The sequence below is a fragment of the Muscardinus avellanarius genome (genome assembly GCF_963383645.1).
Source record: "Muscardinus avellanarius genome assembly, chromosome: 5".
Taxonomy (NCBI): domain Eukaryota; kingdom Metazoa; phylum Chordata; class Mammalia; order Rodentia; family Gliridae; genus Muscardinus; species Muscardinus avellanarius.
The window spans coordinates 134,262,476-134,282,099 of record NC_137790.1 but is presented as its reverse complement, the minus strand read 5'-3'; the positions used below and the strand labels follow the sequence as shown (position 1 = coordinate 134,282,099).

The following is a 19,624-nucleotide window of genomic DNA, read 5'->3' as shown; positions in this document are numbered from 1 at the left end:
TAACCATAGGTGTAGGCAGATTGACTAGCCCATGAACTAACTTTGCCTATCCACCTATTCCATATCCTCAGGGTTGAGATTACATTTGAGAAAGACAGGTTTTAAGATCGCCAAGGAAATGGGACAAATTATATCCAGAGGCTCTTTGCTTAAAGCACAATTGTCTATCTGGCCCACATTGTATTTATAAAATTGTAAGGAGGACTTTACATGTCATCATCAGTCAAATTGGATAATGCCCCCAGAATAAAGTCATAAAAATATAATTTAATATGTTATCTCTGGAATTTACGTTCATAAATAAGAAAATAACAAAAGTTAGAGAATAAAAAGATGGACAGAATAAGAACGTAAAGTAATTTACAAGATGTTCAATGTGAGTCTAACTGTCCTTTGTGAGAGTTGGTAGAGATCTTACATGCACCCCCAAAGACAGATGGTTTTGTGCACGTGCCACAAGGACAGGGGAGTGGGGCTACGCTCCTCACCCATGGCCAGCAAGTAGTAACTAGAGACTAGGAGACTGAGCAATGCCAATGGAGGAGAGCATTTCTTTCAGAGAGCGCTGTGGTACCCTGAAACCTCTTCCCCAAGCTCACTTGAAACATCAAATTTCAAAGAACTATGAAAATTCCTTATAATTACAAGGTTTGGGAACTCGTCTGTGGTGCAGGCTTAATGAGTTCTAAAGATAAAGGCTGACTAGAGCTGTCTAGAGTAGCAGACATGAGAGGGCTACCAGGGAATGAGTGGTACTTCCTTCATCCACAAATGGTCTTGATTTCCTGTAGGCTATGTATGGGATATACTGAAAATGAGCCTGCCTGAATAGTTTTAAGACTCTGCCCAATAAGGCAAATGACTCCCACATAGAAACTGAAAGCTAGGAGTTTGTCACAAAGCAAACAGTCAGAGGAGGCACTATCTACTCTGGGCAACCATACTAAGAAATTTCTACAGCAAGATCTATGAGGAATCCACAAATGCACCAATGTACCAAATGCATTAGGACATTCTATACAGCTAGAGTGCTATAAATTTACCTTTATTTGTTTATTTTTGTGGTACGAGGGATTGAACTCAGGGGCATTATAACTCCCAGCCCTATTTTTAATTCTTTATTTTGAGAGACAGTCTCAGTAAGTTGCAGAGGGCCTCACTAAGTAGCTGAGGCTGCTGAGAACCTGAGATCCTCCTGCCTCAGCCTCCCAAGTACTGGGATTACAAGCGTGCACCATCATGCCCAGCTTCAAATGTACTTTTAAAATAAGACATTTTGACCCTGGGTCCCAGGCTGGGCGGGTCGTGCGGGACACGCCAGCTGGGGCCAGGGTCGCGGGACTCTGGGCCCCGGGCCGGACCGCGCGTAGCACGCCAGACCCCTGAAGAAGCTGGGCACAGTAAGATGCTGGGTCCCGGGGGTAGTAGTGCGGAGCACGCTGGACCCATGGGGAAACTGACCAGATCACAGTGCTACTGAGTGCCTGATCCTACTACCTCCTCAAACCACATATACTGTCTTCTCTTATTAAAAAAAAAAAAAAAAAAAAAAGGAAAAGAAAAAGAAAAAGGAAAAATATCGGAGAGGAGTTAAGAAAGCCATGGTGGATGCCAGGACACTGGAGATGCAGACAAAACTTATCCAAATGCACTGGAACTCATGGAAAAATTCCCCATGAAGGAGGACTGCTGTTTCTCTATATTGTTAAGAATCTTGGACATCACCTGTAAGGAGAGAGTTTAGCGGAGACCAAGGAGAAAGGCAGTGTTGAAAGCAGTCTCTGCGATGGTGGTGGAGACTTATATTCAGGAGAAGCAGAAATCGGATCCTACCAACCTTATTTTTTTGGAGAAATTACACCAAATGTCGAATGCTACCGTCACGCATGCTTAGGAACACTGGACAACATTCAGAATGGAAAAAGAGATTGGGAAGGATTTGAAATGGTGGAGGCAGTGGCAATGGCAGTGGCCAGTACTCAGGGGAGGCAGAGATCTGATGCATTACACCTGGAACCTTTGAAATAATAACCCCAGAGGCAGAATGTTACCAACACGCACCCTCGAGAACGTGGGACAATTGGTTGGGCGAAGAGGGTGCTCGGATTGGAGCCTGTCGAGGGATGAAGCCGGTGACGGACACAGCAAAGCTGGGATTGGAGCCTGCCGTGAGCCAAGGCTGGTGCTGGAGCCTCCGAGGCCGGAATCGGAGCCTGCTGAGGGGCTAGGCCAGTGAGGCCAGGATCAGAGCCTGCCGTGAGGCAAGGATGGTGCTGGGGCCTTCGGGGCCAGGATCGGAGCCTGCCGAGGGGTTAGGCTGGTGCCAGGGCCAGTAAGGTCAGGATTGGAGCCTGCCGTGAGGCAAGGCCAGTGCTGGAGCTTCGAGACAGTGATCGGAGCCTGCTGAGGGGTTAGGCCGGTGCTAGGGCCAATGGCTGGCATCGGAGCCCGGCGTGAGGCAAGGCCACTACTGGGGCCTCCTAGGCTGAGATCGAAGCCTGCAGAGGGGTTAGGCCGGTGCTGGGGCCAGTGGCCAGCATCGGAGCCTTCTGTGAGGCAAGGCCGGTGCTGGGGCCTCCGAGGCCAGGATAAGAGCCTGCCGAGGGGTTAAGTTAGTGCCGGGGCCAGCAGCCGGCATCGGAGACTTCTGTGAGGCAAGGCCGCCACTGAGGCCTCTGAGGCCAGATGGGAGCCTGCCGAGGGGTTAGGCTGATACCGGGGCCAGCGGCCAGCATCGGAGCCTGCCATGAGGTAAGATGGTGCTGGGGCCTCCGAGGCCGGGATTGGAGCCTGCTGAGGGGTTAGGCTGATGCCAGGGCCAACGGCCGGCATTGGAGACTGACAGGAGGCAAGGCCACTACTGGGGCCTCTGAGGCTGGGATCGGAGCCTGCTGAGGCGTTAGGCCGGTGCTGGGGCCAGCGAGGCCGGGATCGGAGCCTGCCGTGAGGCTAGGCTGGTGCTTGGGCCTCCGAGGCCAGGATCGGAGCCTGCTGAGGGCTTTGGCCGGTGCCAAGGCCACTGGCTGGCATCGGAGCCAGCTGAGGGGTTAGGCTGCTGTCGGGGCCTGCGAGACCAGAATCGGGGCCTCCCATGAGGCAAGGCTGCTGCTTGAACCAGCGAGATCTGGATCAGTCCACCGGGTAGCCAGGACACTACTGGGGCCGTCAAGAGTGGGATCGCTACTTGCAACGCGGCAGGCACAGAGAAATATCGCAGAAAATAAAAATTAGATGCTTACTCTAATCAGTAATAAATAGGAGGAAAGGGGCAACAGGAAGAGGTTGAGTTATAGAAAGGGCCCTGTTGTGAAGCAACTAAGGTGACCAATCAGAGGGTATGGAATAGGGGAGGATGGAGCCTCTTTAAAACACAGGTATAGAGACTTACGGGAAGGTGGCAACAAAGAAAAGCGGGGCTTAAGAGCCCCGCTAACAACCAATCTCCATTACCACAAAATCAGCGCCTTTCATAGCCAGAAAACACCATCACCAGAGAAACAAAAAAATCACCAGGCTCCAGAGAGAAAGCGGACTGAGAACAGAGCTCAGAGCCACAGAGGAGATAACTGGCCTCACGCCTGAGGACGCGGCAGCAGCGCCATACTGCCGGCGGTAGCGGCAAATTCACCGGACAGCTACAGCAAGCCGAGGTGAGCCGCTGCGGAACAGCCAGGCGGGATTTCTCGCCACAGGTAAAATCTAAAGCTCCCAGTGGCTGAGCTCAGCACACGCCGCAGGGATTCAGAGTGGAAATCAAAACCAAGAAGAAATACGCCAGCCTCACGGCCAAGGGTGTGGCAGAGGTGCCATATTGCCACCGGCGGCAGCTGCAGAGAATTCACTGAATCCAGTACAGCTACATCTGCGTACTCAAGAACAGTGAGTCAAATTGCGGGCCACAAAGGAGAAATCCCAGTACTGTACTCCCTGGGACTTGACCCAGTGGGGGAGTGGCGGTGGCAGAGATATCACACCATAGGAGAACGTGCAACCTGGCACCCCCCACAGTCTAAAGCAGCCTCTATCGACTCTCTGGGTCGGAGACTCTGTGATACAACCCAGTAAAGGAGTAGTGGGGTCTGAGATACTACTGACTCGAGATCCAGAACACCTTAAGTGAAGTCATAGTGACCCAAGGGAAGAACCCAGAGAAGGCACAAACTTCTGAAATCATGGGAAAGAGGAATAATACTGGAGCAATGAATGCCCACAACCCCACAACATCAGAACCCGATAAAACTGAAAATCAGAGATTTCTAGAAGATCAAATCAGGAAAATAACTGTAGAAATAATAGAGGTGCTTCGAAAAGAACTCAGAGAGAGCCAAAAAGAGATAAAGGATGCAATTAATGAAGTAAAGGCCTCAATTCAAAGCACAAACAACCGATTAGACCACATGGAGAACAGAATCTCGCTCTTAGAAGATGATCATTCCAAAAATGAACGCATAGTTTCTAATCTAGGAAAAAATATCCGACAGCAGGAATCTGATATTGAAGAAATATGGGCCCATTTTAAGAGAGCTAACCTAAGAATAATTGAAATAGAGGAGGGAAAAAAAAGTGAAACCAAAGGGATCAACAATCTCTTCAAGGAAATAATAGAAGAAAATTTTCCAAACAGAGCAAGAGGTCGATACACAGGTCCAGGAAACTTATAGAACTCCCTTTAGACAGGATTGGAGAAGAGGATCCCCACGCCACATAATTGTCAAAATGACCAATGTGGAAGCCAAGCAGGGAATCTTAAAAGCAACACAAACAAAGGGCCAAGTGACATTCAGAGGCAAGCCAATTAGAATCACTCCAGACTTCCCAAACCAAGTCATGAGAGCCAGAAGGGCTACTACTTAGTGAGGCCCTTTGCAATTCAGTGAGACCCTATTTTAAAATAAAGAATAAAAAACAGGGTGGGGGGTGGAGCTTGGAGGTGGAATGCCCCTGGGTACCATCCCCAGTACCACACACACAAAAAAAGTTTCTAAAGAAAACTCAAGACCTAATGGTTTCACTTCTGAGTTCTGCCAAACATTTCAAGAAGAAACTAAATCCAATTTTCCTTATTTCAAAAAATAGAAGAGGAAAAATTTCTTCCAAACACTTTCTACAAAACCAGAATTACTCTGAAACCAGAACCAGACAACACAACCAAAAAAGAAAACCACAGGTCAATATCCTTGCTCAACAAAGACCCAAGAATTCAACAAAATCAGCAACCAAATCAAAAGCACATTAAGATTTTTCATGTGACCAAGTGGTATTTGTCAGAGAGGCAAAAGCTGTTAAACATATGCAAATCAACAAATGTGATAGAATTTATCAAGAGAACAAAGGACAAAACCCATTGATCATCTTCACAGAAACTGAAAAGGAATTTGACAAAATTTGACATTTGTTCATTATAAAATACTGACCACTGGGTACAAAAGAAACATAACACAGTAAAGGACATATACAGTAAGATAATTAACATGCTGAGGAGAAAAGCTAAAAGCTTTCAAAGATCTGGAATGAGACAAGAATGTTCACTTTTATCAATATAGTGATTGCTCTAACCAGAGCAATCAGGCAAGACAAAGAAGGTATCCACGTTTTAAAAGATGTCATTACATGTCACTGTTTGCAGATGACAAGATCGTGTGTGTGTGTGTGTGTGTGTGTGTGTGTGTGTGTGTGTGTGAGTCAGTGTCAAAAACCCCAGACTTTGGTGGTGCACGCTTGTAATCCCAATATTTAGGAGGCTGAGACAGGAGGATCGTGCAGGTTTGAAGCCAGCCTCAGCTACTTAGTGAGGCTCTAAGCAACTTAGTGAGACCATGTTTCTAAATAAAAAATATAAAATAGGTCTGAGAGCGTAGCCTGGAGGTAGAAAGCCCCTGGGTTCCATCCCCAGATCTGCAAAACAAAACCAACCAAAAAAAAAAAAAAAAAAAAAAAAAAAAACAAAAAAAAAAAACCCCAGACTCTACCAAAAAATAATTAAATCTAATCTAAAAATGAGTTTTCAATAATAATCTAGTAAATGAGCTCAGCAAGTTGCAGGATACAAAATCAACATAACAAAAATCAATATGCCAAGAACAAATTATCTAAAATAGAAATCAAGACAATAATTCTATTTAAAACAGTTATAAAATCAATAAAATACCCAGGAACAGATTTAGCCAATGGATGAAAGATCTCTACAATAAAAACTATACAACATTGGTAAAGAAATGAAGAGGACAAAAAGAAATAGACATTCTCTGCTCATGGACTGGAAGTATCAGTACTTAAAAAGGTCCATAATACCCCCTAAAATCTACAGATTCAATGCATTCTGTACCACAGGGAAACACAAAATATTCTGAATGGCCAAAGCAACCTTGGGCAATAAGAACAAAGAAAGAGGCACTACATTACCTAATTTCAAAATGTACAACAATGCTTTCATAATGAAAACAGACATAAAGACTAGTGGAACAGACAGCTGAGAAATTAACAGCAGCATCTAAAGCTAACTGACTTTTGATAAAGGCTCAAGAACACACACTGGGAGCCAGGCGTGGTGGCGCACGCTTGTAATCCCTGCGCGTGGGAGGTGGAGACAGGAGGATCAGGCTGTATCAAAGCCAGCCTCGCTGGCTTAGGAGACCCTGTTTAAAAAAAAAAAAAATATATATATATATGTATGTATGTGTGTGTGTGTATATATATATGTATGTATGTATGTATATAATAGGTCTGGGAGTGTAGCCCGGAGTAGAAGGGTTTCCAGGAACCCCAGTACCACCAAAAAACAAAAACAAAAACCTAAAAATACACACTGGGGAAAGGATTATGCTTTCAATAAATGGTGCTGGAAAAACTGGATATCTACACATACAGAAGAATGAAACTAGACCCTACTTCTGACCCATTATAAAAAAGTCAGCTCTCAACAGATTAAAGACTTACATGCAAGATCTGAAGCTATGAAACTTTTTGGAGAAAACGTAGAGAAACATTTCAAGACATTAGAATTGCCAAGGATATTTTAGAGAAGACTGTAAAAGCACAGGGAACTAGGAAGATCAGGGATTTGAAGGTCTCAGCCAAGTAGTGAGACTTTCATCAACCTAGCTAGACAATGTTTCAAAAAAAAAGAAAAAAAGAAAAACTACAGAATGAAATAAAATACTTGCAAACTACATAGCTGGCAAAGGATTAATATGCAGAACATAAGAGAAATTCAAAAAACTCATAGCAAAACAAACAAAAAGCCCCCCAAACAGATTAAAAAATAGGAAACAAATCATCATCATGCTGGTAAAAATGGCTACAGTAAGAAAGACTAAGATCATATAAAGTGTGAGCAAGGATGTGTAGAAAAAGGAATCCTTGCAACTGGGGTAAAAATGTAAATTACTATAATAATTATGAAATACAGTATGCAGATTCCTCAAAAAATTAAAAATAGTATTACCATATGATCCAGTAGTCTCACTACTAAGTATGTATTGAAAGGAAATGAAATCAGTATGTTGAAGAAACATCTATATTCCTATGTTCACTGCAGCACTATTCACAATAGCCAAAAATGTAAACCAAGGCATCCATCAACTGATGAATGAATAAAAAAAAGTGATACATATACACAGTGGAATATTATTCACCCCCAAAACCAAATTAAATCCTGTCACCTGTAACAATGTGCATGGAACTGGAGAGCAACATTAGGTAACATAATCTAGGCACAATATATAAGTACCATGTGACCTGACTCACATGAAATCTAAAAAATGTTGACACAGACATTGAGAACAGATGGAGAGGTTGATCAACAGGTACTGAATTATATATACACTGAAGTTCTAGTGTGCTACTGAATAGCACGTGACTATAAATAAGAATAATATACTGTTCATTTAAAAGCTAGAAGAAGCCAGGTGTGGTGGCGCATGCTTGTATTCCCAGTACTTGGGAGGCTGAGAAATGATGATCTCAAGTTCACGGACAGCCTCAGCTGCTTAGTGAGGCCCTACACTGCTTAGTGAGACCCTGTCTCGAAATAAAGAATTAAAAATAGGGCCGGGGGGTGGGGGGGGTAGTTCAGAGGTAGAATGCCCCTGGGTTACATCCCCAGTACTGGGAAAAAAAAAAACAAAAACAAAAAACGTTAGAGTTCTCCTGGGTTCAATTTCTAATACTACAAAATGAGTAAGTAAATAAATAAAAATTAAAAGTTAGAAAAGGATGAGACAAAACTGCAGTTGTTCGCAGGTTATATAGTAACCTACAGAGTAAAAGCAATGAACAAACATCAGAACAAGCAATAGTTCTAATTGGGTACATATATAATACCAAAATACAAATTAAAGATGTCTATACCTCAGCAATAACTAAGTGGAAAACAGCCAAAACTAATTATGTAACATAACATATTATGTAACATAACATAATTATGAAACTATAACATATTTAAGAATTAGCCTGCTAAATAATACATAAGTTCTCTATGGAAAATAAAAATTGAAACCTATATATAACAGACCTTATAATATTTGAATGAGGAAATTCATCACATTCATGCATAAATGATATAATAATAAAAATCTTGGTTTTTGCCTGAAGTCTTCATAAAACTCAATGCAGTTCTGATATTTGAAATCCTAACCAAAGTTTTTAAGGCCCTTGACAAACATGTTTATAATTTCCTGAGGCAGGTGTGGTGGTCCATGCCTGTAATCTCAGAATGTGGGTGACTGAAACACAAGGATCACAGGTTCATGGCCTGCCTCAGGATTTAGTGAGACTCTCAACAACCTAGTGAGACCCTGTTTTAAAACAAAAAACAAACAAACAAACAAACAAAAAGGACTAGGGGTGTATGTTGGAAGGAGAATGCCCCAGGGTTTTCAATCCCCAGTAGCACCAAAATAAATAAATAAATTTTAATAAGTAAATTAATTAATTTTTCTGGTAAATAAAAAATAAAAATCTTATAAATATTTCATGAGAGGTGTATTATAATAAAGTACAAACAAGCCGGGCATGGTGGCACATGCTTGTAATCCCAGTACTTGGGAGGCTGAGACAGGAGGATCTATGGTTCTCAGCCAGCCATAGCTACTTAGTGAGGCCCTCTGCAACTTAGTGAGAATATTTCAAAAGAACAAAATAGGGCTGGGGGTGTAGCTCAGAGGTAGAATGTAGAATGTCCCTGGGTTCCATCCCCGGTACCACAAAAAAAAAAAAAAAAAAAAGTACTAACAAGAGAATTTGTAGAGCTGGGCATGGTGGCGCACGCCTGTAATCCCAGCATTCAAGAGGCTAAGACCGAAGGATAGCAGTTCGCCACCAGCCTCAGCTACTTAGTGAAGCCCTCTGCTACTTAGTGAGACCCTATTTCAAAATAAAAAATAGAGCTGGAAAGTAGCTTGGAGGTGAAATGCCCTTGGGTTCCACCTCCAGTACCGCAAAGAAATAAAAAATTTTGTAACAATTTTGTTAGAAATCACATTTTTTTTTCATATAGCTTCTTTATAGGTTTTAGCCAAACCTATAAAGATAAAACTGTAACATTATTATTTTAAAACTGTTCTGTTAATGAAACAATTACCAGCTTTATTTCTTTTCTGCAATTATTTCTATACATTCCAAAAAGCCTATTTGAAAAACCTATCCATTTTGAGGGTTCTACTTTTTTTTCTTTTTGTGGTTCTGGGGATTGAACTCGGAGGCATTCTACCTCCATCCCACAGCCTAGCCTTTTTTTTAAAAATTTGAAACAGGATCTTACTAGGCTGATAGTCTCACTACATGCTGAAGCTCTTCTCAAACCTGCAATCCTTCTGTTTCAGCCTCCCAAATACTGGGATTACAGGCAGGCCTGCATTGCATGTGGGCTGGGTTTTACCTTTTGAAGCTTTCTTTTCCCAAGTTTTGTTTTAAATAGAAAGGTTTACCATTTCATTGAAATTTTCTCTAGACTACAATAAAAGATATTTTACAAGGGAGAAACAAGAAATAGTTAAAAAGAAAACCGGGGGAGAGGGGAGGGAAAAGGGTGGGAATTGGGGAAGGGCTAAATAAGTGATGTGTGCATGTATGCCTCTGCCATCTTCTACCCCATTGAGATGTATGACTATAATGCACCAATAAAAAAATTTAAAAAATTAATATTAAAAACCTCATAACACATACTTGAAATATACATATTTGAATGTAAAATACATTGTTAAATATCTGCAAACTTGAAAATAAAAAATAAAATAACAATTTAAAATGAAAAACAAAGAGACATAAAAATACTGAGAAAAGGGCATCAGAAAAAAATGTTAACAGATATTATACTTACTGAAGTATCAGAGTAACCAATCGAATAGCTTCCACAGCAACATCATATTCTTTATCAAGTGTCATTGATACAATGCGATCCTAAAAGGAAAGAGTAATACAACAAACTACCAATGAACACGAATGAGCTGAGACAGAGCAAGGTAATGTATTCTGGGGCATTTATGCAACACTAATATAGATTAAATAAAGCTTTATTCTCGAAACCATACTATCATAGCTTTACTTTCACAAAGGCAGTATTAGTATAAAAGTTTATAATTTAAAATCTTTCCCATCAATTGGCATCCCAAGAACACTGTGACAAAGAAATCCTGTTACAAAATTAGTTGTTTATAAATTCTTATAGAAAGGGGGCAGCGATGCATGCCTGCAATCCCAGTATTAGAGAGGCTGAGGCAGGAGGTTTGAGGCCAGCACACAGTAACTTAGGGAGAATCAATAAAAAAAAAAAAAAAAAAGAAAGAAAAAAAAAAAGAAAGACAAACACTAACACAAGGAAAATTCTTATTTTTAGAAAGTAACTCACCCAGGCACATGCCTGGGAGGCTCAGACAGAAGGATCTCAAATTTTAGGCCAGCCTCAGCAATGTATTGATACCTTGTTTTAAAATAAAAAATAAACAAGGCTGGGGATGGGGATGTAGCTTTAAGGCAGAATGCTCCTGGGTTCAATTCCTGGCATCTTAACCAGGAAGGAAGGAAGAAGGAAAGGGAGGGAGAGAAGGAAGGGGCTTTTGCAAAGGAAATAGATAAGAACTTAGATTGAGTATATTTCTGATGCAGTAAAGATTTATTTATTTACTATGAGCTTACTAAAAGATTTTGTAGTACAAAAATAGGAACTAAACATGTTATGATAAATGTCATTTGCTAAATTAGCTAAAATTAGTACTTATAAAGTAAAGAATGAAATAAGCTCACCATTCTTGATGCTTACCTTGAATCGGTTAGTGAATAGCTCCAATTTGGGGAATAATTCTCTATTGGTATATAGGCTCTGCAGAGCTTTCAAACACTTCAGTCTGACTTCTCCTTGCTTCAGGGGAAAAAAAAAAAAAAGCAATAAGTTCCCTGCCATAAAAGTTAGTTTTAAGTCTCTATGAAAAATAAAATAAACTTCAGCTTAATCATTCAACTTATATCATACTGTATGCAATTCAATATTAGATAAGAACAATGAGCAATTATATAGTCTGTGTGGAACTTAGATTTAATTTAACATGCATGAAAAATCCAATAGTTATTTGTGAGTATTATATACCTTTTCCAAACATTTATTAACTCGGACTGATTATGAAGTCGTGCTCACATTATATGTGAGGCCTAAACATTTTTTAACCTATAATTATAATTAGGGAAGTGTATGCTCATTTGTTTTATATGTAATTATGCAATAACCCAGTGCAAATTTTTAATTTCATGTCAAAGGTCATCATTTACTCATGCAACAAATATTTACTGGATGCCTTTTCCATTTCAAGTCAGTTAGTAAAACAAAAAGCAGAACGTTGAAAACATAGGCAAAATGATATACGGGAGATTCTTGGGGGGATACTATTTGCTAACAGAAGGTCTTTAACAGGGTTACTAAATTGGAGTAAAGATGATGGTGATCAAAGTGTGTTAGGTGTTACCTAGAAATCTAGCCAACTCTTTCAAATGATTCAAGGGAGATTGACATCTCTATATTCCAAAAGAAGTAATGTGCTAAGACAGTAGCAGTCCAAGTTCTAGAATCAGACAAAGCTAGATTTTCAATTCTATAGTTTGATAGCTACACGTAAGACGGCAAGTATAATCTTCACTGTGATATTCAGTACTTACATCTATAAAATGGCTTAAGGAATAAATATAGAAACATGCTAGCAAAGTTTTAACAACTAGTTCTGGGGAGTTGGGCCTGCTTTGTTAAAGTATGCAAATTCCTGTAACATAAATACTCTTCTGTAGAAGATACTGAGCTACCAATGGGATGTCACTGAACTCTTCTACAGAAAGATATGTCTAAGCACTCTCTTGCAAGCTGACTCAAGGACTTCTAGCATAGCAATGAATGAAATGATGCATCCTTGTAAGCCTCTAGCACACAGGAGGAATCGAAAGCATCTGTGGCCCATGCTGTTGATACCCTTTACTTAGCTAATTTTTCACCCTCTTCTTTTGACAGCAAATGGTTCACATCTGCATCCAGCAGGGGTCCATAGGAGGTGATACTCTACGTTTTCTATCCTATTTACTTCATATGTTTCCTCCTCTCCCCTGGCTGAGGCCCATAAACAGTGTACAAAGAAAGATGGAAAGGTAAAACAGCCAGTTTCCTTGACTCTGGGCAGAACAATCTTTGGAATGTAAGTCACTCTCTAAAGGTTCTTGTAAGTTGGTGCTAAGACTAGACTTGTCCAGAAACTACTGTTTTTGTAGACTTTTTCCTGCATTATCATACATTTTCCAGGCTACACGAGTATAAACCTCAATACAGTCATGCAGAGCAAAACAATGTTTTGGTTTAAACAAAGTCTGTATATACAAAGGTGGTCCCATGGAGCTGAAAAATTTCTATCACCTAGGGAAGTGGGAGCCATTATAACATTACTGCACATTGTACTATTATTCATGTGTTTGTGTTCATGCTGGTATAAACAAACCTATTATGTACATATAATTATGTATAGTACATAATACTGGATAAGGATAATGAGCACTGTTGGCTTATGTAGCTACTATACTATTCTTTTAACCAATATTTTAGAGTACATATTTACTTATAAGCAAAAAACATTTACTGCAAACCCCTCACTGCCCTAATAGGCAGTAGCCTCATATATCTTGTGTTTCCTATGTCTTGAGTTTACATCAAGGTTGCGGTGTGTGTCTGACCCATCCGTCTAGGTTTGTATAAGCATACTCTATGATGTTCTTATAATGACAAAATGGCCTAATGACACATTTCTCAGAATACTGAGCCATAGCTAAGTGACATGACTACACTGCGAGCAAAAAAATCCCTGACTCAGACTTAACTCTAGGGAACGTGACAGAAGACAGGTTGTGCTAAGCAGATTTTTATAATAGGTTTTTATTCTGCAGTTGGATTACATGACTGGATTGCTTTGAGGAAGGACTCGATAGGGGTACGGTCATCAAATACTGCTCGTTCCTGACATAGTCCATTATTGTATTTGCTAGAATTTTCATCTATGAGTGAAAAGAAACATTCTGACATTTGAGATAACAGGATGAATACAATAAGAAATGTAAAACTGAGTGGTTATTAATATTTGTCACTGTGATACTAAAGAGAGAAAACAATTCAGGTCACTTAATTGCCAGTTCAAGACAAGTGCTGCCTTTTTGGCAAACTTTAAAGAGATCCTTATTTTTTGCAGAAAGAGAACTCATACTGAAGATAAGTCCAGTATTTAATTGTTAGGAGTGACAGAATTTAAAATACTCTGATTCTGGAGCAACCGTCCAATCACAAAATGACAAGAAGTGAAGTTTAAAGGATGTCTTAGGTGGATTTAAGTGAGAACCACGAATTCCTAGTTTTCCCTTGACTCTACCCCATCCTACCTTTTGCTGAAAGACTGTGGAGGCTTCAATTTAGACACGTATCTTTAAAACAATGACAGCTGTCCTCCTTACAATCTACACAGACTTTTCCACTAGACACAGGTCAAATCTCAGCATGGACCAAAAGGAGAATTGGACTCTCAGTAGCAATAAAGAATAGATCTCAGAATAGATGGCAAGTGGGACATGCTATGACTTGAATATGGTTTCTCTTCCAAAGTGTCATGTGCTGGAAGTTTGGTCCCCAATGTAACGACATTGAAAGGTTGTGGGACCTTTAAAAGGTGGAGCCTAATGGGAGGTGACTAGATTATGAAGACCTATGTGGAAGGATTACTGCAGTTTTTGCAGGACTGCATTAGATCCTGAGAGAATAGGCCATCATAAAACAGTGAGCCCACTCCTTTCTAGTCTACGGCTTCTTCCCTTACCATGTGAGTTCTCACAACTACTTCCACTCTGCAGTAAAACTGCCATGTTGTAACATAGCCAGATGATCCTCACTAGGGGTTGATCTGACCTTAGACGTTCAGCCTCCAAAATACGAGAAAAAGAAGCCACTTTTCTTTACAAATTGTCCCAAATCAGGTTATCTGTTAGAGCATCACAAAACAGACTGTGACAGGGCAGAATAACTGATAAACAACAAGGTTCAAGGGCAGCCAAGTGGGTATCTATGGAACTGGCTCAAAGAATATGGTATTCCAGAAAGTTAAATAGGTGAAAAGCCAGCAAAAATATTATACTTCACATATTTCAAGAAAGAAGATCAATAATAGGTTAGTAAAAGGATGAGGACAGTTGTCCCAATATAAAGTCACAATCTCACATCTGAGATAGAATGACTGACTTTTCTCCAATGATAGAAATGACACTAAGACCAAGAAAAATGCAATTAAGTCCACACAGAAAAAATGAGATATAGCAAAAATACAAACTGAGTTTTATCTTCACCTTGCCTAATGATAACTACCAATCTCTCCTCCCAAATCTTAGTTTTTCACTCATAATTTGTCCTGCCTATATCATAGGAAAATCTTAACAACTAAATAAGGTAGTATAAATTCAGCACGGTGGCTCATGACTATAATCCCAGTACTTGAGAGGTAGAGACAGGAAGATCCCAAATTCAAGGACAGCCCCAGAAAGTAATGAGACTTTCATCAACCTAGTGAGACCCGTTTCAAAATAAAAATAAAATAGGGCTGGAGGTGTAACTTAGAAGTAAAATGCTCCTGGGTTCAATCACCAGTACCAAAAAGTAAGTAAATAAGTAAAGTGGTATTCATGAAAGTATTTTAGAAAACTACAAACTTACTACTGTAATATAAACTCCAATTGCCTTTATGGTAATTATTCTACTTTGAGGTTCTATTATAGTATCCTAAGTACTTTGTTTCTCCATTATAAAAAAATTTATATTCAAATTTGAATGCACTTTTTAAAATTTTTGGTACTAGGGATGGAACCCAGGGGCCTTCTAGTTCCAGACTACATTCTCAGACCCATTTTTTTTGGGGGGGCGGTACTTGGGGTTGAACCCAGAGGCTTTCTACCTCCGGGCTATACTCCCAGACCTATTTTATATTTTATTTGGAAACAGGGTCTCAATACGTTGCTGTGAGCCTCACTAAGTAGCTGAGGCTGGCTTTGATCCTCCTGTCTCAGCCTCCCAAGTGCAGGGATTACAAGCGTGCGCCACCACGCCCGGCTCTTCCCAGAGCCATTTTATATTGTATTTGCCAGCACACCCGGCTCTGGGCATGGTGGCACATGCTTGCAGTCCCAGTGCTTGGGAGGCTGAGATAGGAGGATCTCAGCTACTTAGTGAGGCCCTGCTTCAAAATGAAAAATAAAAAATAAAAATAGGGCTGGGGGTGTAGCTTGGAGGTAGAATGCCTGGCATAGCGCGTGTGGGCGTGCACGCGCACGCGCGCGCGCACACACACACACACACACAAGCACACACACAAACTAAAAATAAAAAAGGAAAACATAAACAAAAACAAAAAAGACACCACAACACCACTACTGTTTTGAATACTGGCATGCTCATACTGAGATCAGCTTAGAAGGCATGTACTTACCCTGTCATGAAGTGTCCAGCCAACATACTTCAGGTAACTGTCATTTAGGAAGGCATCACTATACATTTTCATCCAGACTCCAATCTCTTCAATACAAATGGCTCTAATCTCAGCAATGGCGTCACTGAGAAACGAACAGATAAAAAAGACAATCTTTTGAATTCATACTCACTTTCAGCAAACAACCAATATAGACATTATTTCTAATATCATTCTTATTTTCGCAGTACTGGGGATTGAATGAAGGGGGAATTTTAACTCTGACCTACATTCTCAGCCCTATTTTTTTTTTTTTTTACGATACTGGGGATGAAACCCAGGGTCATTCTACCTCTGAGCTACACCTCCAGCCCTATTTTTTTTCCTTTATTTTGAAACAGGGTCTCACTGAGTTGCAAAGGGCCTCACCAAGTAGCTGAGGTTGTCCATGAAACATGATCCTCCTGTCTCAGCCTCTCAAATGCTGGGATTACAAGTGTGCGCCACCACGCCTGGCTTCTCGGCCCTATTTTTTATTCTTTGTTTTATAACAGGGTCTCAGTGAGTTGTGAAGAGTCTCACTAAGTAGCTGAGATTTGCCATGAACTGCAATTCATCTGTCTCAGCCTCCCAAATGGTGGGATTACAAGTTTGTGCCACCTCTCCTGGCCCAATACCATATTTTAATATTTCAACTTGAGTGGGTTTTGTAAAATAGAAACTACCAATATAACACTTGAAAGACCTTATTTTGGCCTGACTGCTCTATTTTCATTGGGGCAGGCATGCCATTTGGAACTTTCTGAGCGAGTGCCTCCCAACTATTAAAGAGCCAATGAGCGTGTTATATCTTCTACCAACATTCAAGTCCAAAGAGCTCAAAAATAATTCCTCTAAACAACTATTAATCTCTGTAAACTAGCAGAGTTTTGTTGAACTAAAATAAATTTTATGACCAAGATACAAATTAGTTATATAACAGGCAAACATTTTGTAAAAACCACTATAATTTGAAAATGTGCAAGAGTTTACAATGCCTAAAATCTTAAAACTGTTTTTTGACAATGAAATTAACATTTAATGAAGTTAACCAATCTCACTCCAGTCATGGATTTTTCACCTTTAGTTAATTTATTTTTTTAGGGAAGGAATGGGGAAGAATAGCGTACTTTAGTCACATGGGCATGATCTTGGTGACTGTCCTTTGAAGTGATGGAAGAGCGACCCCAAATGTCAGGCTTCTGGCTCGTTGCCCAGATAGCTCAAGGCAGTACTCTTTCACTCTAGCTGCAATTTTAATATTCAGGCATTTTGTTTCTCTTTCATAACAAAATGTTAGCATTATAATATTTCATTCCTTGCTCTAATCTCAGTTCCACCTAGGCTCCTAGTATTTTTTAAGAATAAAAATGTGGAAGCCGGGCATGGTGGCACACACCTGTAATCCTGGCATTTGGGAGGCTGAAACAGGAAGATAACACTTCGTAGACAGCCTCAGCTACTTAGTGAGGCCCTTTGCAACTCAGTGAGACCCTGTTTCAAAATAAGAAATAAAAAATAGGGATGGGGTGTCGCTAGGAGGTAGAATGACCCTGGGTTCCATCTAAAGTACCACACACACACAAAAAAATAAAATAAAATAAAAATGTGGGAAGCAGAGTGTGGTGGCACACACATATAATCCCAGTACTTAGGAGGCTGAGACAAGAGGACTGCAGGTTCAAGGACAGACTCAGCAATGTAGCAAGATTATGCCTATTTTCTAATGCCCCCCCATTTCTTTTTTTTTTTGGGGGGTGTGGTACTGGGGTTCCTGGAAGCCCTTCTACCTCCGGCTACACTCCCAGACCTATTTTATATATTTTTTATATTTGGAAACAGGGTCTCTTAAGCCAGTGAGGCTGGCTTCGAACCTGCATGATCCTCCTGTCTCTGCCTCCTAAGCAAGGGGATTACAAGCGTGTGCCACCACGCCCGGTTCTTTATATTTTTTAAGGCAGGGTCTCACCAAGTTGCGAAGGCAGGATTCCTCCTGTCTCTTATTTGCAAGTATGGGAATTATGACCTGAATTAATTTTAATACATTAAAAATGTAGTGAGATGTAGCTTAGTGGTAGAGCAATTGCCTAGAAGATCGCAGGTTCAAGGACAGCATCAGCAAGTGGTGAGATTCTCATCAACCTAGAGAGACCCGGTTTCAAAACAAATAAATAGGGCTAGGGGTATAGCTCAGTGGCAGAATACCCCTGGGTTTAACCCCAGTAAAAATGAAAAAGAGAAAAAATGTAATAGGTTTATAAAACTAAAACTACTTTAATCTCATTTATATTGCATTATCCATTAGTAAAAACAGTGACAAAAAGAAGATAAATGCCTTCATGACTGAGTTTCACACAAAAGAGGTGACATGACAATCTGCTACCACTGCTCTTTAATATTTTACTCTAGGCTGGGCATGGTGGTGCACACTTGTAACCCAGCGCTTGGAAGGCCGAGAAAGGAGGATCACACAGGTTCGAAGCCAGCCTCAGCTACTTAGTGATGCTTTCAGCAACTTAGCTAGACCCTGTTTCCAAACAAAGTTATAAAATAGGTCTGGGAGTATAGTCTGGAAGTACAATAGCCCCTGGGTTCCACCCTCAGTAAAAAAAAAAAAAAAAAAAAAAAAAAAATTACTGTAAGCTGAATTTAGGGATACATAAGTCTAAAAATAAAATGTCAAGGATACATTAGCTTTAAGAGATCTTTCTATTGATATTCATGTGCTAATATCAACCTGATATACTACTCAGATCAAAGATGAAGTGTAAGAAAGCGAGATTAAGCTAGGTGTGTGGTGGCACACACTTTTAATCTCAGCATTTGGGAGGCTGAGACAGGAGGATCATGGTTTGAGGACAGCCTCAGCTACTACTTAGTGAGAAACCATTTAAAATAAACAATGAAAAATGGGGTTGGGAGTGTAGCTCAGAGGTAGAATGCGCCTTGGTTCTATCCCCAGTACCACAAAGAAAGAAAAAAAGAAAGAAAGAAAGAAAGAAAGAAAGAAAGAAAGAAAGAAAGAAAGAAGAAAGAGAGAAAAGGAAAGGAAGGGAGGGAGGGAAAGGAAGAAAGATAGATTACAGCAACAGAATAACTTTGCTCAAGATAAATCATAATATTGGATTAGGTATAAAAAGTTCTGAAAAAAGGCGTGGTGGCGCACGCTTGTAATCCCGGCGCTTGAGAGGCAGAGACAGGTGGAACGCGGTGGTTTGAAGCCAGCCTCGCTGGCTTAAGAGACCCTTTTTCCAAATAAAAAAATATAAAATAGGTCTGGGAGAGTAGCCCGGAGGTAGAAGGGTTTCCAGGAACCCCAGTACCACCACCACAAAAAAAAAAAAAAAGTTTTGAAATTATTCTGAGGCTTCATTGTACTAGAAAAAGAGGACTCAACTAGAAACTAAAAAAATCATTTTTTTCATCTCAAAGTGCTGAAATCTTAGCACTAAATCTCTTTTCAATTGCTTTTTAATTTTTTAAACTGGTGTAGTACTCTACATCTTAATGGAGTACAATATGGCAGAGTCATACATGCACACAGCACACATCACTCAATTAGCCCATACCCAGTTCTCACCCCACTCCTTCCCCTCCCTCCTTCCCATGTTTCAGTATGTGTGTGT

The 19,624-nt window shown here is 40.4% G+C and overlaps 1 protein-coding gene across 1 annotated transcript in view; it reads right to left on the bottom strand.

The window, feature by feature from the left end:
• The window catches only part of STAG1 (STAG1 cohesin complex component), a gene marked incomplete at both ends in the record, with an annotated part of 279,463 nt that overhangs the window by 121,406 nt on the left and 138,433 nt on the right, over positions 1 to 19,624 (bottom strand). The window contains 3 exons of the mRNA XM_080695497.1: positions 10,319 to 10,398; positions 11,258 to 11,356; positions 15,981 to 16,104. Of these exons, the coding sequence (XP_080551623.1) occupies positions 10,319 to 10,398; positions 11,258 to 11,356; positions 15,981 to 16,104 (303 nt within the window). The remainder of the gene's footprint in view (positions 1 to 10,318; positions 10,399 to 11,257; positions 11,357 to 15,980; positions 16,105 to 19,624) is intronic.